At 40.7% G+C, this 20,081-nt stretch overlaps 1 protein-coding gene across 2 annotated transcripts in view; it reads left to right on the forward strand.

The window, feature by feature from the left end:
- NME7 (NME/NM23 family member 7) overlaps nucleotides 1-20,081 on the forward strand; it is a 90,545-nt gene that overhangs the window by 51,467 nt on the left and 18,997 nt on the right. For both annotated transcript variants that reach the window (XM_021399413.1, XM_021399423.1), the window contains one exon: nucleotides 261-362. In XM_021399413.1, the coding sequence (XP_021255088.1) occupies nucleotides 261-362 (102 nt within the window). The remainder of the gene's footprint in view (nucleotides 1-260; nucleotides 363-20,081) is intronic.

The following is a 20,081-nucleotide window of genomic DNA, read 5'->3' on the forward strand; positions in this document are numbered from 1 at the left end:
GTTGCATGTTGTTCAGTATCCTAGAGAAGCTGAATATTCAATTTATCTCTATCATGTAAACCAAGTTGCAAAATGTAAAACATATAACTTTTTTATGAATACTAACGATATCTTTGCTTCATGTCTTTACCTTCCTAAATACATCAGCATTTTTTTTTTTCTTTCCTATCTGGAATACTTGGGTCAAGTTTTGGGAAGGAATGCAACCCTTCATAGTGCTCAAAACTCAGATTTGTTTTGGTCTTTTTTTTCTCTTCCAGGAGATGGTTACAGAGTTGTGCTCAGGCCCTTGCATAGCAATGGAGATTATACAGCCCGAACCTCCAAAAGTGTTCAGAGACTTCTGTGGTCCATCTGACCCTGTAAGTACTTATTTGAGTGATAAGGAATGCTAAAAAAAAAGAGATTGATGCAGCATCTATATGAATTGAAATCTATGTAAACTGAAATATCGCAGTGTGGTATGGCTGCCATGTACCTGCTGCACTTCCTCAAAACATGTGAGTGTCACATTATTATGGAAGTGAAATGCTAGACTCTGGGTCAGTTTGCAAATTCTCTAACCATTTCTTCAGTCTTACCTAAACCAGATGATAAAATGCTATAATGAACTTTATTTTCACATAAATACATCTATCCAGAAATTGTGGTTAAAGATTCTAAGTATTCTAGCACAAGTCTTGAGAGCCCTGGAACAAATAGTTATTGCTATTGTGTGCCAGCGTAAATCAATTGTTAGTCTATTGCAGTCTGTAGCATTGTTCTAGGACAAAACTATAAAAGGAGAATCAATTTCTGTGGTTTTGTAAAGAAACAAAAAAAATCTGCAAATCTTAATGTAGCTGTTTGCTATGCTAATGGTTCCAGCTTTTATTTTTAATTTCTTGAGGTAAGTATTTGGATACGCATGATACTGTAAGCAATCTGGAGACAAGCGTAAAACAAGCATAAATGCTGTCTCAAAGGGTTTGCCATTTTTTGTTAAATAATAAATGCTAATGTACCACACAGAAGCCACAAAGTGAAATACCAAGATGGAGGCAGTGAGGTCGTGTTAGATATTATAATTTGATATTTTAGTTGCAGATTAGGTAAGTTGAACATTTTCCATGGAGGGGGAAAAAAAAATCACAAAGGTTTATACTGATAATATAGAGCAACTTGTTTGGGATATATTTCTTTCAGATCTGGAGAAGCAGAAGTTAAAGGCATTGTCCAACTGTGTTTTCCCCTTCTGTTTGGTCACATTGAATTTTATAAATGTTCCTCTGCTTGGTTAGCATCTTGTAAACAGAGCACAACCTGCAAGTTTTGGATACTAGCTATACAGCAGTTGCACTAATGTACGTTTGGAAGATAGGCAGCTGTGTTAAGTATTTATGTATAGTCTTTTCTGTAAGAATTTCAAGCTAATTGACTCTACAGACATGTGAAGTGCATGTGTAGCAACTATGCCTGTTTTCAAGAGTGATCTTTGCCTGAAATATCTCTTCAGATTGTGTTTTTGGCTTGTCCTTGAGGAAGAATTGACTAAGGTATCTCCATAGCCTTTTGATATTCATAACCTGTGTAGTCAGTGAAGCTCCTGAATGAACCTGTGGTCAAAATATGTCTCAAATACAGGTATCAGAAACCACAATGCAGTTATATTATGTAGCAAGGTTATCATAGAATTATAAAATCACTGAGGTTGGAAAAGACCATTATACAGAGACTATTACGATACATGACCTTGATGTTCTAGTGGTTAAAGTAAATATAAGTGTTGTGCAAATAATGTGTCATGACTGGGAGATCTGGATCTATCTGTATTTTTTTCATTTGTTTATATACGCTAGGTCCTGGTGTGTGTACAGCCTACTCAAAAATACAAGTGAAGAAAAGTTTGTAGCTATAGTACAGAATATATCTGAGTCATTCTGGCTCCTGTAAAGTATTTTCCATTTAGTGCTACTGAGATTACAGTGGTTACTTTCAAAGCGAAGTCTTGTTTTAAAGTTAGTAAAGGAACTGGAATTTGACTTACATAATGAATTGTTCTCGTCACAGTGTGCTGTGAATTATATCTCAGATACGTAGCAAATGTAATAATCACCCTTTGGCACGTCATGCATTGCAACTGGATCTGAATGCCAGCAGCCTTCTAAGTCTGTTCTTGGTTTTGCAGGGAGATGATGGGGGCACGCTTCTTTTGTAAAAGGCATCCAAAGAGACACGATACACATTTTGCAAAATCAAGGCAAGGTGTTGATTAGAAATAGGTTCTGTTTTTGTCCAAGTCTCTGATTAAGGCTGAAAAAAGAATCAGAGTTGTTCCATTTTGAACATTAGACTTTAACAAGCTAGCAATTTATACCAAGTGTACAATGCTAAAAATGAAATGGAAATTTGTGCTATTTTCTACAACTGGGTAATATTTTGTTAGCACCACAGGTCAGTAAGGCTCTCTGCCAAAAATATCCTTCGTTATTAAACAGCTTATAAATACTTTATTAAAACCTCTCTTGTGGTAGTGGGGAAGACCACTAACCAAAAACCTGTTCTGAGCTTCTTTGTAAGAGAAAATATGACCAACCTATGAAATCTGGAAAGTTGAGTAAAGATATTTGTCTGTAAGGAGCTGTGTTAGCCATTCTTACTCTCAAAATTACCATCCCTGACTTGATTGAAGGGATCACTGTCACACGCTGCACGATCTTGGTGTGTGTGTCCCTGCTGGGTGGTGAATGGACAATGAGAAATGCTTTTCTGCAGATCCCGCTGCTTCCTGCGTTCTCGTTTTATGCTGGCAGATTGCTGATGAGTAGTTGTCTGGGTTGTTGCACTCTTGGTGAACTGTCAGCGTCTTCAATCATACGTAGATTACCCTTCTGCAGTGCAGCCAGATTTTTTCTGGTTTTGGTGGTCTCACCTGAGGCCTCTCTGTACGCTCAGATCAGCTGTGGTGGTTGTCTCATCTTCGGATTGTAGGCCTCTAGCTTAGCCATTTTTGCAGCCAGACCTCAGACTGATCATGTAGCTTGCTCTTGACATCCCTTTGCACCTTGATCCTCTCTTTCCTGGAAAGCCTCGGTAGTTGGTATGTAAGGCATAGAAATGGAAGGCTCTCTCCACATCTGCTATCATAAATAAGTATTCATGTTTTACATATGGTTTCAGCAACCCTATAAAAAGCTAGTAGATCATCCTTATGCCTATCTTGAAAATACTGCTCTTTACAAAGTTATCAGGTATTGTTCAAAAAAAAGTTCTCAGAATTCCACACCAGTCTTTAGCTTCCCAAGGAAGCCCCAGTCTCTCCTAAGACCAAAAGTGAGGAGGTATGAGATACCAAGATCCTATGAACGCTTCTATTTAGATATTTGAATTCTGAGCGGGAATGGGATTTCTGTAATGACTTTCAGTTCCACAGATTTTCCATGGTTTCTGAATCAATAAAGCCCATTTTCAAAATCATGCCACATTATCAAATCTTGTTAAGTAGATTATGAAACCATGTATCTCATGCTGGATGCTGTTATCTAACTGTTTCTACTAGCGTGGTTCTGAAGTTGAGGGGGGAAAAAAAATACACCTGTAGCAAAAAGGTAGCTAATCTAGAAAGCAGGTAAGAGGACTTGAGAAATCAAGTCTCACTTTCTCACTTGGAAATAAGAGTTTCTAACTGCAACCAAAGTTAAATAGAAAATAAGTTTTATGTTTCTTCTTGAGAACTGATGGTGCTTGGTGGGGGTAAATGCAGCACAGTGTGCCTTATCAAGAAAGCTCTTGTTTAAGTGCAGTAGGAAAAAACCTGAAAATTATTCCACACTGAGTTGAGGGCAGGAAAGAGAATGTGGGTGGGTCTGCTGTGAAGAGTGAAGGGCCTTTAGGTGTCTGTTGTCTCACATGGATCAGGAAGTAAAGGTTAGCAATGAAAAACTCAGCTTCAGAGCAGGGGATAAATGGTCTAGGGATTCCATCATTGCTTGAGTCTGGTGGCACAGATGTTTCAACTGATTGGTGTTTTGGGGTTTTTTGGCCTCTGAAGCACTTAGAAGCCTTTTGCTAATACTTAGATCTGAAACTATAGCTTTCATTTCACATCATCTTGTGTTGAAACAGCTGCTCATAATGTTTTGTCATGGAATTGTTGAGGTGATTACTTTCTATTCATAAACCACTTGAAAAATACTGTAGAAATTAGATCTATTGCTTTTTTTTGTTCTTGCCTTTCTTCTGAACTTCCTTCATACACAAATGAAAAGGTTGGTTATAACACGTGATTGAAGGAGTCTGTGTAAACTACATGCTCCTGGCTGATTGCATAATTTTTAGTAATCGTAAGACCTTTTAGTTAGGAGTGGCAGTATGCTAAAAGTGACTCAAGTACATTCTGCTTTGAAATATTATTAACGTGATGGGATGTGGCGCAATACTTCTGCGTCCAGTGGGCTGGACCCACTCGGGGATTTTCATGTACTTGGTTTTGATCCTAACCTGCATTCTTTTTACATTGGGGATTTGCAATTTTAAGTGTAACAGCGTATTAGTAGTCTTTTGTGTTTTTGCATCAGTGACAGAGCTGAAAGAGAGATTAGATGGTTTAAAGCAAAGCAATGAACTGGAAGAGTGGGAGTCTGCTTTAGCTCCGTTCCTGACCTCACTGTGTGACCTTGGACAAAAGGTTCAATATGTTTCTGCCTCAGTTATCACATCAGTTAAACAGGGATAACAATGTGAGCCAGAGTGCTGTTGCTGTAAGATTTGAATTTTTATAGCTCTCCTGTGAATATCTAGCACTGAAAATGATCTACATGCAAGGCCAAAAAATGTTTATGTTCAGTTGTGTATTAGGACCACAATAATTTTTATTGCAACAAATAAAACTAGTTTAGAGGAAAGTATAAAGAAATATAAAGGTTATTTTCATGCTGCCTAGTATGTGTGTTCTGGTAATACCTTCAGAGCTGTTTCAATGTGGATCTCACTGTAGCCTGGTGAGCCTTGGTCAGAGTGTTGGCAATCAAATTCACGATGTGTCTCAAGAGAAATAGGATTTATTAATCTAATTCTCAGATGAAGACTTTCGTATCATAAACTGGCTGCTCAGAGAGCCTGAGTCATGTAATAATAATAAAATTTTTCATTCAGCACCAGACCATTATCAGCTAGAGTAGCAAACAGATCAATAGGAGTTACGATATCCTGCTGTCTAAGCCTGCAGTGGGAAAGACATGATTGAATTGCTTAGATGTTATCCAGGGTCAGTCATCTGACTCTGTCCTTTCAGTTTTTAATTTCCCCGTCAACCTCTGCAGATCTAATGAAAATGTGATACAGACAGTGCTGAGGCCTGCTAGTTGATAATTTTTGACTGAGAAAGAGGCTACAGAGGGAGATTGTTCCCTGTGGTGCTTTTGCTGAGATGACACTGCTGGTTCATATAGCTCCAAGTCTCAGGAAGCTTAGGGCTTCTACCTTCAGGGGGAGCAGGGGGCCTATTAAGACACTGTCTAGAAGAAAGGAAGCGTTGAGACTGCTGTATGCTAATGGTCCATAGCTGTAATGTGACTGTAGCTATAAGCTCCCACCGCTTTAGACTATGCCATATATGTTGGTCCATGGTATGACACTGATCTCCAGAAGCTTTACAGCTTGTTATTATTCAGGTCCTGTGGCTCTGTGGATGTCAAACCCCACATCTTTAGCAGTGGTTTGCTTTCCTTTGTTTAAAATGGATGGAGTCTGCACTGGTTTTACTGGAAACCAGGCTGATACATAAATGTTATAATTATTCTTCTGTTCAAAGCTGTGTGTAGCCCTAGGAGCGGCTGAGAATTAAGAATCTGATTTAAAAATTTTTACAGGCATGAGTACAGTGTTCAGAGTAAGTTTTCCTGACGTGTTCCTCTTGCTTCTGGATAGGTATCACAAAGGTCTGCCAGCTCCCTGATACCTGGCTTTATCATGTGTATATATGTTTTACAGTTGCAGGGATGTGCAATCTGGTTACATTTTTGAGACGACTGAGCTCTGTTTATTATATACTGACTTCTCAAAGTCACCTTTAATAGGTGACGGAATGTCCCCTGATAGGGAGGGGGGCTTTAGCCTCACTGAAATATGTCTTTGTGGGGAAATCAGAACAGAAATCAGAAAACTAGGAGTCATGGTAGAGTGTTTTGCTTTCAGATGCTGCTTTTTATGTTACTTGTTGCCCAGAGGTCACTGTCATATGATGGCCATTCAGTGTCATGTGGAAAAGGAGTTTGTAGGCACACGTAGATTCTTGATGAGTAAATGCATACATGCTGAAAATTGCTGTTATTAGTCATGATTGGCAATCATCATCAGGAGGCTAAATGCTGAAAGCCCTCAACACTGAGCTCTGCCTTTAATCCAGTGTGATTTAGCCATGTTGGCAAGGTTACAGTTTGAACAAAACTTTCATCTGCCTCTCCTTATTTGATGCTCCAGAGCTACCAGACTTGACAGTGTCATCAGTGTGACATTTTCTGCCTAAATAAATCCTAGATGGGAGGTTGCTGGACTTAGTTTTAGTCATCACAAATTGCAGTCATTTGGTAAAATAGATAATAATAGTAGATAATAAAAGGTATTGCCTGGTTTGATATCAAGCCCACTACCACCACAGAGGCATGATTTGGGGGGAGTCTCATCCACTGGAGAGAAGGTCGTGGGACTTTTGGGAGAGAACTGAAAGTAGAGTATGTTTGCATGTTGTTTATGGTTGCTGCAACATTTTATTTTATTTATCAGTTGCCAACAAAGTCAATTTAACAAATGTAGCAATTTTTTTCAGTTTCCTTTGCTGCCTATCACTATGATGTTTTAGTATCCGGTGATGACAAAGACCACTTCTTAACTGCAATTTCTGGACACTTAGAGGAAGTTACAAACATTTTTATCAAAGGTTCTGTATGCCCTCCTAGAAAAGAGCATCAGCTTTAGAAGCCTCAGGGTTTCCATCTGCACCCCTGTATTTCCTTTATGTCAGACTTTGCACTGGGCTCCTTATGCCTGGTCCCAGGCTGGAATAAATGATTTGCATTTAGCAAGAGGAGGAAGCTGAGCATGAGACCAGAGACTGAAGGAGACTGAAGGAGAACAGGGATATGCCACAAGGCATTAACAGCATTGGTTGTTGATCTTCATAGAACTCTCAAGGAGTTCATCTCCCAGTTTGTATACCTATCTGGGATTACCTCAACTCAAGGGCAAAACCTTGCACTTTGCTTTGTTGAAGCTCATTAGGTTCACAAGGGCCCAGCTTTTGAGTTTATCAAGGTCCTCTGGATGGCATCCCTTCCTTCTGCTCTGTCAACTGCACCACTCAGCTTGGTGTCATCTGCAAACTTGCTGAGGGTGCACTCAGTGCCATCATCTATGTCATTAGATGTTAGAGGGTTAAAGAATACCAGACCTGAGATGAACCCCTGGGGTACACTGCTCATTACTGGCCTCCACCTGGACATAGGTCCGTTGACCACAACCTTCTGGTTGCGACCTTCCAACCAATTCCTTATGCACCAAATAGTCCACTCTTCAAATCCTTATCTTTCCAATTTGGAGATAAGGATGTGATGGGGGACAATGTCAAAGACCTTGCAGAAGTCTAGGTAGATGACATCAGTTGCCTTCCCTTTGTCCACTGGTGCCATTACTCCATCATAGCAGGCCTCCAGATTGGTCAGGCAGGACCCTCCCTTGGTGAAGCTATGCTGGCTGTCTCAGATCACCTGCTTGGCCCTCATGTGCCTTAATATGTCTTTCAGGAGGATTTGTTCCATGATCTTCCTAGGCACAGAAGTGAGGCTCACCGGCCTGTAGTTCCCAAAGTCCTCCTTCCCTTTCTTGTAAATGGGAGTGATGTTTCCCATTTTCCAGTCCCTGGGGACTTCGCCTGACAGCCACAACTTTTCAAATATAATGGAGAGCAGCTCAGCAACCACATCAGCCAGCTCCCTTAGGACCCTGGGATGCATGTCATCTGTCACAATGGACTTGTGCACGTTCAATCTCGTGAGACTTGCTCTGCCCTTGCAGTGGGGGGACTTTGCTCCCCCAGTTCCCACCGAGAGGTTCAGGTTCAGGGATGTGAATTTCCAGGATGCGAGAATCCTGGCTGCCAGTGAAGACTGAGGCAAAGAATTCACTGAGTACCTCAGCCTTCTTTGTATCTGTTGTAGCTACTTCTCCTTTGCCATTTAGCAGAGGAGGTATGCTCTCTTTGGCCTGTATCTTCTGATGTATGTGCCTGTAGAATCCCTTGCCAAGTTCAGTTCCATCTTCATTGACTTGCTGTGCTGCCACAGAGAATTCCTAGCTATGCCCCTGTATACGTAACATGCTAAAGAATGCTGAAGCTAGGTTTTCCAGACTTTTCCTTACAATACATCTTAGGCTTAACCATTTTTATGAAGAATTAAACCATACTTAGAATATTTACTTTTAAGAAAATGTCATTTCTTGTGTAAGAACTTTGTACCTTTCAGCTCTGCAGATGCTTCACAGATGAATGTAAAGACATTCAGGCTGATCTGAAATCACGAAGACTAATTGTATCTATCAGTAGGTGTGAAGGAAGTCTTAAAGATTGTCTCAGGGATTGTAAAAGCTCCCTTTGCACTCAGACTGTGTGTGTCTCAAAGTAATAGGTGGGTGTTATTAAAAATAAGGTATTTTAAGCTTCTGTGATGAACACACGGTTCTTATAAATGCTGTGAGTTATATAAATTTGTCTACTCAGCCTTTAGGATGTGGATTTTTTTAATTGTGAGGGATTTTGATTCTAACTTCCCATCTGGAGGTCTTTTTTAGGAAATTAATGTTTCCGTGTCCTGTTTGTACTTTATTTTCCTGTTTAGAGTCTCATCAAACTTTCAGTGTATGCTGTGTTTGAAAGAGTGATGTTATGGATTTAGTATATACCAAGGCTGCTCTGAAAGTAATGCCTCTGATTTTATGACATTGGCCCACAGTTTCAGAGGCAGATGTTAGTGGTATGGCAGTAGAGGTTGGACCTTCCCACCAATATCTCATTACATATTGTTGCCATGTGACAGATGGCAGTAGAGGAGCAGTCTGACAAAATGGCATCTAACATGAAAGTGTGTATGAAGCAAAGATGTGGAACTGAATTCCTCCTTGAAGTAAAAATGGCACCCACTGATGGTCATTGATGCTTGCTGAATGTTTATAGAAACCAAACAGTGCATGTGAGCACAGTGAGGCAGTGGGTGGTGTGTTTCAGCAGTGGCAACAGCAGTGTGAAATATAAGCCATGTTCTGGAAGACCATGCACAGCTGTTATGCCACAAAATGAAGTGTGTCTCAATCAGGTGCAAATCAATGGATTATGACCCGGGAACTGTGTACAGAGCTGAATGTCGTCTTCAGTGTGTTGGAAACCATGGTGGCAATGTTGGATTATCACAAAGTTTGCACCAGGTGGCTCCCCCACATTCTCACACAGGAACAGACAAAACACTGTCAGGACGTATTGAACCAACATGAGGCTGAAGGTGACAGTTTCCTGGATCGCATCATTACTGGTGATGAGATGTGGTGTGACCACTACAAGCTGGAGTCAATGGCAGTCCATGGAGTGGCGACATGTGAATTTCCTACCAAATAAAAAGTTCAAGACATAGCCCTGAACAGGTAAAGTGATGTGCACTGTCTTTTGGGATAGGAAAGGAGTGATCTTGCTGGTTTCCTGGAACTTGGACGATCATCTCTGGCTGTCACATTGCAATGCTGACTAAGCTTGATCTTCCAGAGTCAGGCCAGAGAAGAAGACAACCTTTCTCCTGCAACATGATATCGCCAAGCCCAACACCACTGAAGACAGTGAAGCACATTGCCAATCTTGGCTGGACTGTCCTACCACGCCCACCATATAGTCTGCCTTTGGTGTCTTCTCACTGGTTTGGACCAGTGAAAGATGGACTGACTGTGTGGGCAACACTTTCCTAGCCATGATGCTGTAATAGCAGCTGTGAAACAGTGGGTCACCTCCACTGGGGCAGATTTTGATGAGTCTAGCATGCAGGCTCTTGTTCATTGCTGGTGAAAATGCACAGCTAATGGTGGTGACTATGTTAAAAAAAAATAGCGTTTTGTAGCTGAGAACTTGCTCTGTCAAATAGTGTTACTGTGCTCTTTGTATCTGTTGTAGTTTCCATGGAAATAAATAGGAGGCATTACTTTTGGAGCGAGCTATGTAATCTAGATAGATCATATATTATTTATGAAAACAAGTAACTTTTTAAAAATGCTTGTCTTACCTAGTTTCATTTAGCATTTACTTGTTTTTTGTTTTTTTCTTTAAGAAAAAAGCTAGCTAATACATTTCAAAATACTGTATCTTAATTCTCTCTATCTTCTTGCATATCTTAGATGAATTAGGGAGAGATGTTTCTCACTACTGTAGAAAAAGAGGTAGGCTTTTAACATGCCAGATGATCGTGTGACACCAGCCTGATGCAGACAAATACACAATGTACTTCTAATACACAATGTACTTCTATCACAGGTGGGCTGATCAAAGGTGACCTACCGGATTCTCTGCAGGGCTTGTTTCTCCCTGCTAGACAGGGTTAAAATGTGATTTACCTTGCCAATGGGAGGGTTTTAATACTTTATTAAAAAAATGAGAATATTCTTTCCCCTTGTGAATATACAGTCTTTGCCAATAAGATACAAATGTAGCCATCAGAATTCCCAGGCAATAGTCTCCTTGCAGTCAGGAGAGATCCACTTTCTTTGGTGATTGCCATTCTTTTTTTTTTTTTTTTACTTCTGCCCTTGAAATACTCTGTGATAGTTTCTGTCCTAGCTCCTGAGGTTTCTGCGAATATATTCAGTGAAATATTCAGTCCATAAAAACACAAGGTAAGAGCCTTCTTGAAAACGTGTTTGGTTCTGGGTTACTTTCAGTCTAAGCTATTGTTTTCTTTGTTTCCCTTGTGTTCTATTTGGTTATAGTAGGCAGCAAATCATTCTTTTACAGTGAACAGCAATATTTTTGAATATATGAAAGCTAATCCCTGAAAAGAGGGACTGTAGTAAAAAATAAAATTCCATATGACCTCAGTCCTTTCTTGGAAAAAGGGAGCGGTGTTTTCAGAAGATATGGGAAATGCTGACGTCACTCTGTCTGGGAAAGATTATGATATTGTTATGCATTGAACAACTTTATTCTCCTTCTCTGGTTTCTTAGTGTAGAACAGATATACATCCTGGTCACAGTGACCTTGCGTTTTTGCAGAATCTTTGATTTGAATAGGTTCAAAGCATTTCCCTACATGCCTGATTCAGGTATTTGTTGATTGTAGATAGGCTTGTCCTTCCCTTGAACTCTTCCCAACTGAAGGTTGGAACACTGTAGTTTTGTACTCTTGTTATGTATACTTCAATTTATGAAGTAATATGAATTTTATCTCCAGTAAAAAAACAATGTAAGAAAACAATATACCAAGCTGGAACTTTGCCAGGCTGCAAGGGTTTTTTCCGGAGCACTGTTTAAGGCAATTAGTCAGTGCACAGAGGTGCTTGTTGAAAATGTACAACAGAGGAAAGTTATAAACATGCGGGAAAAGGGCAGTAGTGCCCTTACTTTTCCATACTACCATGATAGTGGTGTGAGCTTCTGTATCCTGAAGTTGGCTGCAACTGTCCCAAAAGATTTCATGTCTTTCAGTTGGCAGCTGATGAGCAGACAGTTCCTGGATTTGCACGACTTTTTCTTTCTTCCTTTAAGATCTGTTGGAATAGACAGATGGACAGGATGACCAGGTCTATAAACCTCTTATCCCAGAGGACTGCTTATTCAAGCTCTGCTTGGTTAATAAATAGGTGGTAGAGCTAATCATAACCAAACAGAAAAAGAGCTGCAGGTCATAGTGTATTTTATGTACTCTTGGTGATAAATTGGTCTTAGAGTACACAAAATAAATTGATCTGTAGGAGACTGATCACTGCTAGAAGGAGATCTATCAGGTTCTCAGGTGGATTTCCCCTAAAATGGATTGTTTGGCTTTGTAAGTGGCATAGGTCATATCCTTAGACTATACATTTCAACAAGGTGTATATGGACTGAAATTTCATAGGTGCTTTGTATGCCATGAGATTAATGCAAGGTGTACATGCTGTGCCCAGAGCATATCTGATCTTACTTTTTGCTCAAGCTGCATTGTAATGGCTTTAAAGTGGGCAAAAGTAAATCTGTGGTCTCAGCACTCCCCTCTGTAGCAGAAAGAAGTCTGGATTGACTTTTCTGATGATGGATTTTTTATTTTGTTTCTATTACTTTTCTTTAAATTCTTCTCTCTGCAATTGCTGACAGCTTTGAAAACAGCTGCAGTTAGAGTTTTCAATCTTTAGCACTGGTCTTACCATCTCTGGGTGTTATTAGCTTAAAAAAAGATATTTAAAAAAACGGGATATAAAATGAGTAATTCAAATACTGAGAACCTGAATAATTTAGGGTGCTGTTTGCTGGTCTGTTTGGTTTAGGCTGACTCCTTCTGTTCTACTGCAGGGCCACCTGAGCAGAATTTTTAGCAGCTTCTTTCGTTTACAGTGTGACGGCATGCATCTGATGTGCACATGCAATTTCTCTAGAATATCCCTATCTAGAAGATTTCCCTTTCTCTGCACCCTTTCTACTGTTCAAAGGGGTAGAATGAGTTAGGGGTGGAAGATGGGTGAGCAGCAGTTCCTCATGTGTACAGGATAGCCATTAGGCTCTTGGTATGGTAGACAAGAGATGTGAAAAGATAGGAGGAGTCCATCCATGTTCTCCCACCAAGGTCAGATGAACCAATACCCCGTAGCAAGTGCAACATCAAGACCAGTGCTGTGAAGAAACAACAGCAAGTTATATGCAGAGGTGACTCCCTCCTGAAGGAAATAGAGGCTCCCATCTGCAGATCAGACTCTCTTTTCAGAAGAGTTTACTGCCTCCCCTGGGTTTGGATCATTTAGGTACAAGATCCACTCATCTTGATGGGGACTGTTTCTTGGCTTGTAACTTGGCAGGACTAATTGAGAGGGCTTTGAACTGGGATTGATGGAGGAGGAGTAGGATACTGTTAGGAACACTGAAGCTAAGCCTTGGGATGGTACAGTACCATCTGAGGGTGGCAAGGCTAGTAGGAGCATTTGTGCTGCTCCAGGGAGCAATGAGGGTTCAGGAGCACATCAAAAATGCTTATTTACCAACTCATGCAGTAAGAAGAACTGATAAGACAAACTGGAAGCTCTGGTCCTTTTCCAGAGCTCTGATATAATTGGAATTAACGAGACTTAGTGCAATGAGTCCCATGATTGGAGAGCTGGAAGACTTGTCCAGAAGGCATGAGCAGGGCAAATAAAGTAGAGGTGTTTCACTGTATGTAAGGGATAGTTTAGATTGTACTGTCATTGCTGTTAGGGATGATTCAGTAGAGAACCTCTGGATAAGAATTAGGGGGATGGATGATTCAGTAGAGAACCTCTGGATAAGAATTAGGGGGATGGATGGCAAAGCAGATGTTGTTGTGGGTGTCTATGGATCACCTACACTGAGGAGTTATTCTACAGGCAATTAGGAGAAATCACTGAATCAGTTGCTCTCATCCTTCTGGGAGGATGTTAGAGCTAGACCCCTTTCAGCAATTTACTGATTGTCTTGGAAGCCCATGGAGGATGCTGATCTACCAGAAGGGCACAAAGGAAGACCCAGGAAAGATTACAGTCCTGTTAGTCTAACCCCAGTCCTTGGAAAAGTTGTGGAGTAGATTGTTTTAGGTGCTGCTGAAAGGCATTTGAAGAACGAAGCTGATATCAGATCTCGTCCATGTGGGCTCATGAAGGAAAAGTCTTGCCTTAGTAATTCAATCTCCTATGACAAGGTCACCTGCTTGGTGGATGAAAGAAAGGCACAGCGTGTAGTCTTCCTGGATTTTAGCAAGGTTTTTATACTGTCTCTCACAACACCTTTCTGGACAAACCACGTTTTGAGACACATTAAAGAGAGCACACCCAGCCAGTCAAAAGAGGTGATTCTCCCACTATATTTAGTATCAGTGCAGCCTCACCTTGAATATTGTGTATATTTTGGGCTTCACAATATAAAAAGGATGTTAAGGTGCTTGAAAGCATCCATTGGAAGGCCACAAGCTGGTAACAGGGCTGGAAGGCATGGAGAGGCTGAGGGCCCTCAAGTTGCCCAGTCTGGAGAAGAGGAAGCCCTTGTTCTCTGCATCTCCCTGAGGAGGGGAAGCAGGGGTAGGTGCTGGGCTCTGCTCTTGGTCATTGATGACAAGATAGGGACAGCATGGAGCTGTGCCGGGGGAGGGTTAGACTGGGTGTCAGAAAAGATTTTTTTTTTTTACTCTTAGTGTGGTCAAACACTGGAACACCTTCCTACACATGTGGTGGATGCCCTTTGCCTGTCAGTGTTCAAGAGGCATTATGAATAATGTTCTCAGTGATATGCTTTAACTTTTGGTAACCCTGAAATTGGCCAGGCAGTTGGATTAGATGATCTCTCAAGGTCCCTTCCAACTCAACAATGCAGTATTCCCATGGTAGCTCTCAATTTCCCCTTGGTGACCTGGCGTGGTCTGGGTTTTGCAGACTGTGACTTATTATCAGTGTGTTACACTGCAATTAAAGGAGCATTAAATCAAGGAGAGAATAGTTGAGGAACTGGATTGGGAACATCTGAGCTAATGACTAGACTTTGAGCTTATGATGCTTGTGAAGTATTTCTTTGTGCTCCTAGGAAATTACTGTCTCTTTGTCTTCCTATTCCATTTTCCTCATCTTTTCTGTTCTTCTTTGTGCCTGTTCATACGGTGGGGTTTTCAGACCAGGAACTTTGTCTTGGTATGTATGGGAACTCTCAGTAGTTCAACTAGTCCTGAATGCAGCGGAGGCTTTAAAAAATGCTGTAACGCAAAATAATGAGCAATTCTTCCATCTGGACAGGGCTGTTCACAACTGTGTGGGAAGAGATGGCAGCACTACTGCCTCCAAGGAAAAGCTGGATGTTGGCCCGGAGAGGCTTCAGGGCACAGCATGGGAAGGGAAATCACTCTCTGTTGCTAATTTCCAAGTGAGAAGGGTCTGCATGTTCTGTTGAAGTGGATGGTTCAAGTTGGGAAATCTTGGTAGAAGCTCAGAAGCAGTTTTCTCTGATTTGCAAAGCGTGAAGTTCAGATATATGGACTGCTTCTGCAAATGTAAAATTCTGTCTCTATAACTTCTGGAAAAAAAAAAGGTAATTTACAATTATTCTCATTCTTAGGGGGAGAAACTTAGCCAAGATATCTGCAGGCTAAAAATAACATCTTGCAATTTCACAGTGACTTTCACTGTAGACTTTCTGTTTATTTTGCTAATATGGATTAATAACCTAAAATGTCCTCTTCAGCCTAGTACTTTTTTATCCTGGTTTTACATGTGAATTAACAAATGGATGAAATTCTGGATGCATTGAAGGTGGTGGAAAAGGATCAGTAGGACCAATATTTCATCTGTAAAACTTAAAGTAACTAATAATCCAGTTTACAGTTATACTATATTTTCTGATGTCTTGTGGGGTTAGTTGCTTTTTAGTTGTTAAATTCTTTTTCCAACTTGTCAAGTAATGTAAATATGTTACTCACTCCAGCAGTACAGCAAGATAGCTAGGTATTTTATCTTTATTCCTAATTTGTGGCCAACTAACATTTGGTACGTCAGTTATCCTCAAAACATCATCAAATCTAGTTTACACTTAAGAGTAAGAAGCCACACTTTGGAGTTATCTAAATTCAGCCCATGAACTGTATGAGATACGCACATAAATACGACAGTAAATAAATTTGAGCAGGGCGGTTATCATTAGAATTGCTCATACATCAATCAGAATTGCCAAGACCAGCAAAAATGCTATCTCAGGCTGGCAAATGTGCCGCGTTTGCTGCCCACAGAGAAGTCTGTGGAGAGTTGGTGCAGCACCTTTGGGCCGCCAGTGAGGAGGCTCCCTAGGGAATGTGTGGGAGTGAAGTAGAGAGAGCAAAAGTGCCTCAGGGGATGCAGGGTGAGAAGCAGACAGTATAACAACTTCTACAGACTTGTGAGCTTAAGAAAATCCTGCCAGCACTGAAGTATAGAACGTAATTTTAGGGCTGTTAACAAAAATTCCAGAAGATACTGGGCTGCAGAGTGCTTAGCTCAGAGGTAGGCTGACTTTAAAGTAAACAGAAGAGCAGATGGATTTTTTTTTTTTACTCAGGCTAGAGTGGGCTTTTGTAACAAAATAAACTGTGATTTGATTACTTGCTGCTACCATTGCAAAACTATTTGATTTTGGGAGACAAGCCTCTGACGCATTTTGTATAGCCTTGCAGCTGAAAACGTTGCTGTTCCCTCGCTCTGATCACTGAGTTTGCTGAACAAACCTTTACAACCACACTGTTTTAAAGACGTAACTGTATGCACTCAGATGTGGCTCAATTAATTATGACATCAGTAAGTAACTGGGAATGTAAATATTTTATCATCAATCAGGAGAAGACGGTTTGGATATGTAGGTCATATGTGCAGTGCTCAGACAACAGAATGTTATGCTAAATTTTATAAAGAATTTCTGTGTAGCCTTTCCAGGTTCTTGAAGATCTGTATATCAGTTCATTTTTTGATAAAGATTAAAACGTGAGAGGTGTGTGTATGTGTGTTTGGAAAGGATTGTTTTGGTTTAACTTCTTTTTTATGATATGCAGAATATACAAAAGAGTTTCTGATTGCATTGACTCCTTTGGATGTGTGTGTAAGGCCTTTGAGTCCATATACGTACATGACATTGCTGCAGCTCCCGTGGACAAAGGAAAGAAAATGTATCACTTTGTCAACAAGAGACTTCTGTTCTGGATAGCTTTGTGAAATGAAAGCTGAAGGAAACCTGCTGCATTCTTTTTAACATTGACCTTGTTTTGTATTTAGGAAGTCTCTGAAGTACTTGTCAACAGAAGGGCCCCAACTTTCAGGGAGAAATGGTTTCTTACTCAGTTAAAGACTTCACAGTGGTGACAGTACCATCTTCTTTAGATTTTTCTCTCAGTAATGTAGGTTGAAGGCTCAGCAGTGCATTTGGTGTGTTAAACAGTCCTCAGATTGATGAAGGAACACAAAGACGTCACGTTCATCTGCTGTGACTGACGTTGAGTATAAGGTGGCTCATTGTGTGAAACTGGGGAACGTTGACCAGATCAGAGCTGAAGTGGTGATGGGGAAAACACCTTGATCAAAATGGTTGGCTAGAGTTTGGAGGAAGTGTGGGCTGCAAAGAAAGCATACAAAGCAAGCTGAAGCAAGCTAGCCCTTGTGCTATCATGCACAAGGTCATCTGTGAACACAAATGTGATTTTTGACAGCTTAGCCATTGTCTTTGGATGCTTCTGGGAAGGATTTCTCAGTCTGATCAAGTGAAGTTGTTCCCTCTCTAACAGTAGTGTTCTGGTATTTCTTCACCTGAATAGGCGTTACAGGAAACACTTGTCTAGTATTGCATTCCGCATAGCAGAGGCTGTGCAGCTTTTTTATCATTTTACTTTTTGTGTCAGAATGACTGTTCTCTGCAGCTCCCTGCTGCAACCTGCAGTGTGTGACTGGTGCTAGAAATCTCCCCAGATGAGAGCCAACTGAAGAGTTGTGTTGATAGGAAGAGAAAGACAGTTATCATACCTGCCTTGCAAATTGCTGTGCTGCAAAGGAATCCTTTTCTGAAAGGGCTTATCACCCTTCGTTCAGTACAGAGGACGCTCAGTAGCCATCAGTTTTTGGATGACTAAAGTTAGATCAGACAAATTCCACTGCAAGTACTGGAATTTACTTTCTTCCTTGTTAATATGAGTTCTGTTCTCTTGAAAAAGGCATAGCTGGTGAGTAGAAGGAGAAAAGCACCTATTTTATTTGCCTGGGTCTGGCTGCTGCCTTCTGAATCATACAGCACCCTCGCAGGCCATCTCTTTCATGACAGCAGCTGAGCGTGGAAAAGCAGAGAAGGAAGAAGCTTCTCGACTACAAAGTGGGAGACCAGGTCATCACAAAGCCTTTAGAAAGAGTGATGAATGAGGAATGCTGAGAAGAGCAAGGAGCCAATGCGCAGTCAGGGCTCAGATGGAGAAGGCAAACAAGATGTTTTGCTGGGGCTTAGAGGGGACTGTGCAGGGTTTCTTGCAACACAAGAAGTCCTCTAAATGCTGCTGACCTGAAAGCAAACCTAAAAGAATGAACCTGCTCTGGTAGCGCACTGTGGTAGGTGAGGGCTGGCTCATGAGCTCTCTTACTTCTATTTTGCTTCACTCAACAGAACTAGCAACAGATTGTCAAGGTTCCCTTGTTCCAGCTGATGTTTAAGTGGAACACGGTTCTGGGCTATAAAAGTTCCTGTGCTTGCTTTTGATACATTCAGAGTTTGTGTGGTTTCCCCGTGAGGAAGGAGGAGAGGGTTGCTACACAGGGCCAGTGGCTGCAGCTTTGGTTTTAGCTTGAATGCTATTTAAACAATAATAAAGCATGCAGAAATGTTTAAGAACAGTGACCTTTCTGCCCTTCTAGACATCCAAATAAAGCAGATGCTTTAAAAAAAAAAAAAACAAATCTGGCTAATTTACTTGAAATCTGCAGTTTGGGCTGGAATATGTTTTAACATTCCAAATAATAACTTTCTCTCCAGCACATGAAAAATCAGTTGTTTGAAGGAAAAGTCGTTCATGAGTTTTGCTCATGAAGAATGTTTATGATTTTTCAGTCTGATTTTGACACATTACCAGTATTACTGGTAATCTTTTTTCTTCCACTCATATAAAAATTGATTTTTGAATTTGCTAAGTATTTCATACAAGCAGTATTTTCATAGGGCAAAGTTAAACAGAAACATGAAATATATGCGTTTCTAGCTTGTGTGAGAGGATAAGGCTCTTCTAAGGGCTGGCTATAGATCAAAGCCCAGTCTGTAAGGTGTGATGAAATAGCCTGCTGCATGAGATGCAAGAGGATGGAGCCTAGCATTCCTGGATTGGCTTGCTGCAGCAATAGTGTACTTTTCATGGGAGATGTGAGTTTGTAGCATTCTCATTTGCACCCATGCATGAAGTTCGTGCACACACATGTTCTTCCTCTCTTAGGCATATGGTAGAACAGCTGTAGTTGCTCTTAACTCCTCTGTCATCCTACCCTCACAGAATCATATAAACATTTAGGTTAGAAAAGACTTTCAAGATCATCAAGTCTAACCATCCACCTAACACTACAAGCCTACTGCTAAACCATATCCCTAAACATCATGTCCACACATCTCAAATACCTCCAGGGATACTGACTCCACCACCTCCCTGGGCAGCCTGTTCCAATGCCTGACCACCCTCTCCATGAAGAAATCCTTCCTGATATCTAATCTAAACTTCCCCTGGCACAACTTGAAGCCATTGCCTTAGCTCCTTCGAGAAAGTTTTTGAAAACGACTATGCAAAACATATTCCTAAAACTAGGCTCAGGAGCAAGCTCATAAAAAATGGTTAAAAAGAAAAAAAAAAAATCATAGAAAAAAGCCCACAACTATTATATTTGTCTCTCTGTGTTGTTGCAAATAAGGCACTATAAATAAAAGCATCCTGTCATAGAGCTGAAGAGTGTATATTAAGATGTGCTATGAGGACTAAATTCTGTAAGGAACTTTCTTCCCACCTCTCTGAAACATTCCCAAGATTTCCAACCATATATACACAGACAGCTGTATGTGGGCCTCGTACAGCTGTTTGTATCCCCATCCTTTACTGTTACCTTGTTCCCTGGAGGTTTCTCAGTGGTGTTATAAGAGATAGATTAATAGCACTTTGGAATTGATGCTTGTTTTCCTCTTTTGGCTGTGTAAATGTAAATGGAGGAAGTCCTACCTCTTGTTCTGCTTGTTAACTGATGACCAGAAAGGTTTATTTAGATTCTTATTAATCAAATGCTAACAATGTAAAGAGCTGCAGCACCTACCTTTGTCTCCTTCTGATCTACTGCAATGCCAGATGGAACAGAATCAGTCCCTGTTT

The sequence above is a fragment of the Numida meleagris genome, chromosome 1 (assembly GCF_002078875.1).
Source record: "Numida meleagris isolate 19003 breed g44 Domestic line chromosome 1, NumMel1.0, whole genome shotgun sequence".
NCBI lineage: Eukaryota > Metazoa > Chordata > Aves > Galliformes > Numididae > Numida > Numida meleagris.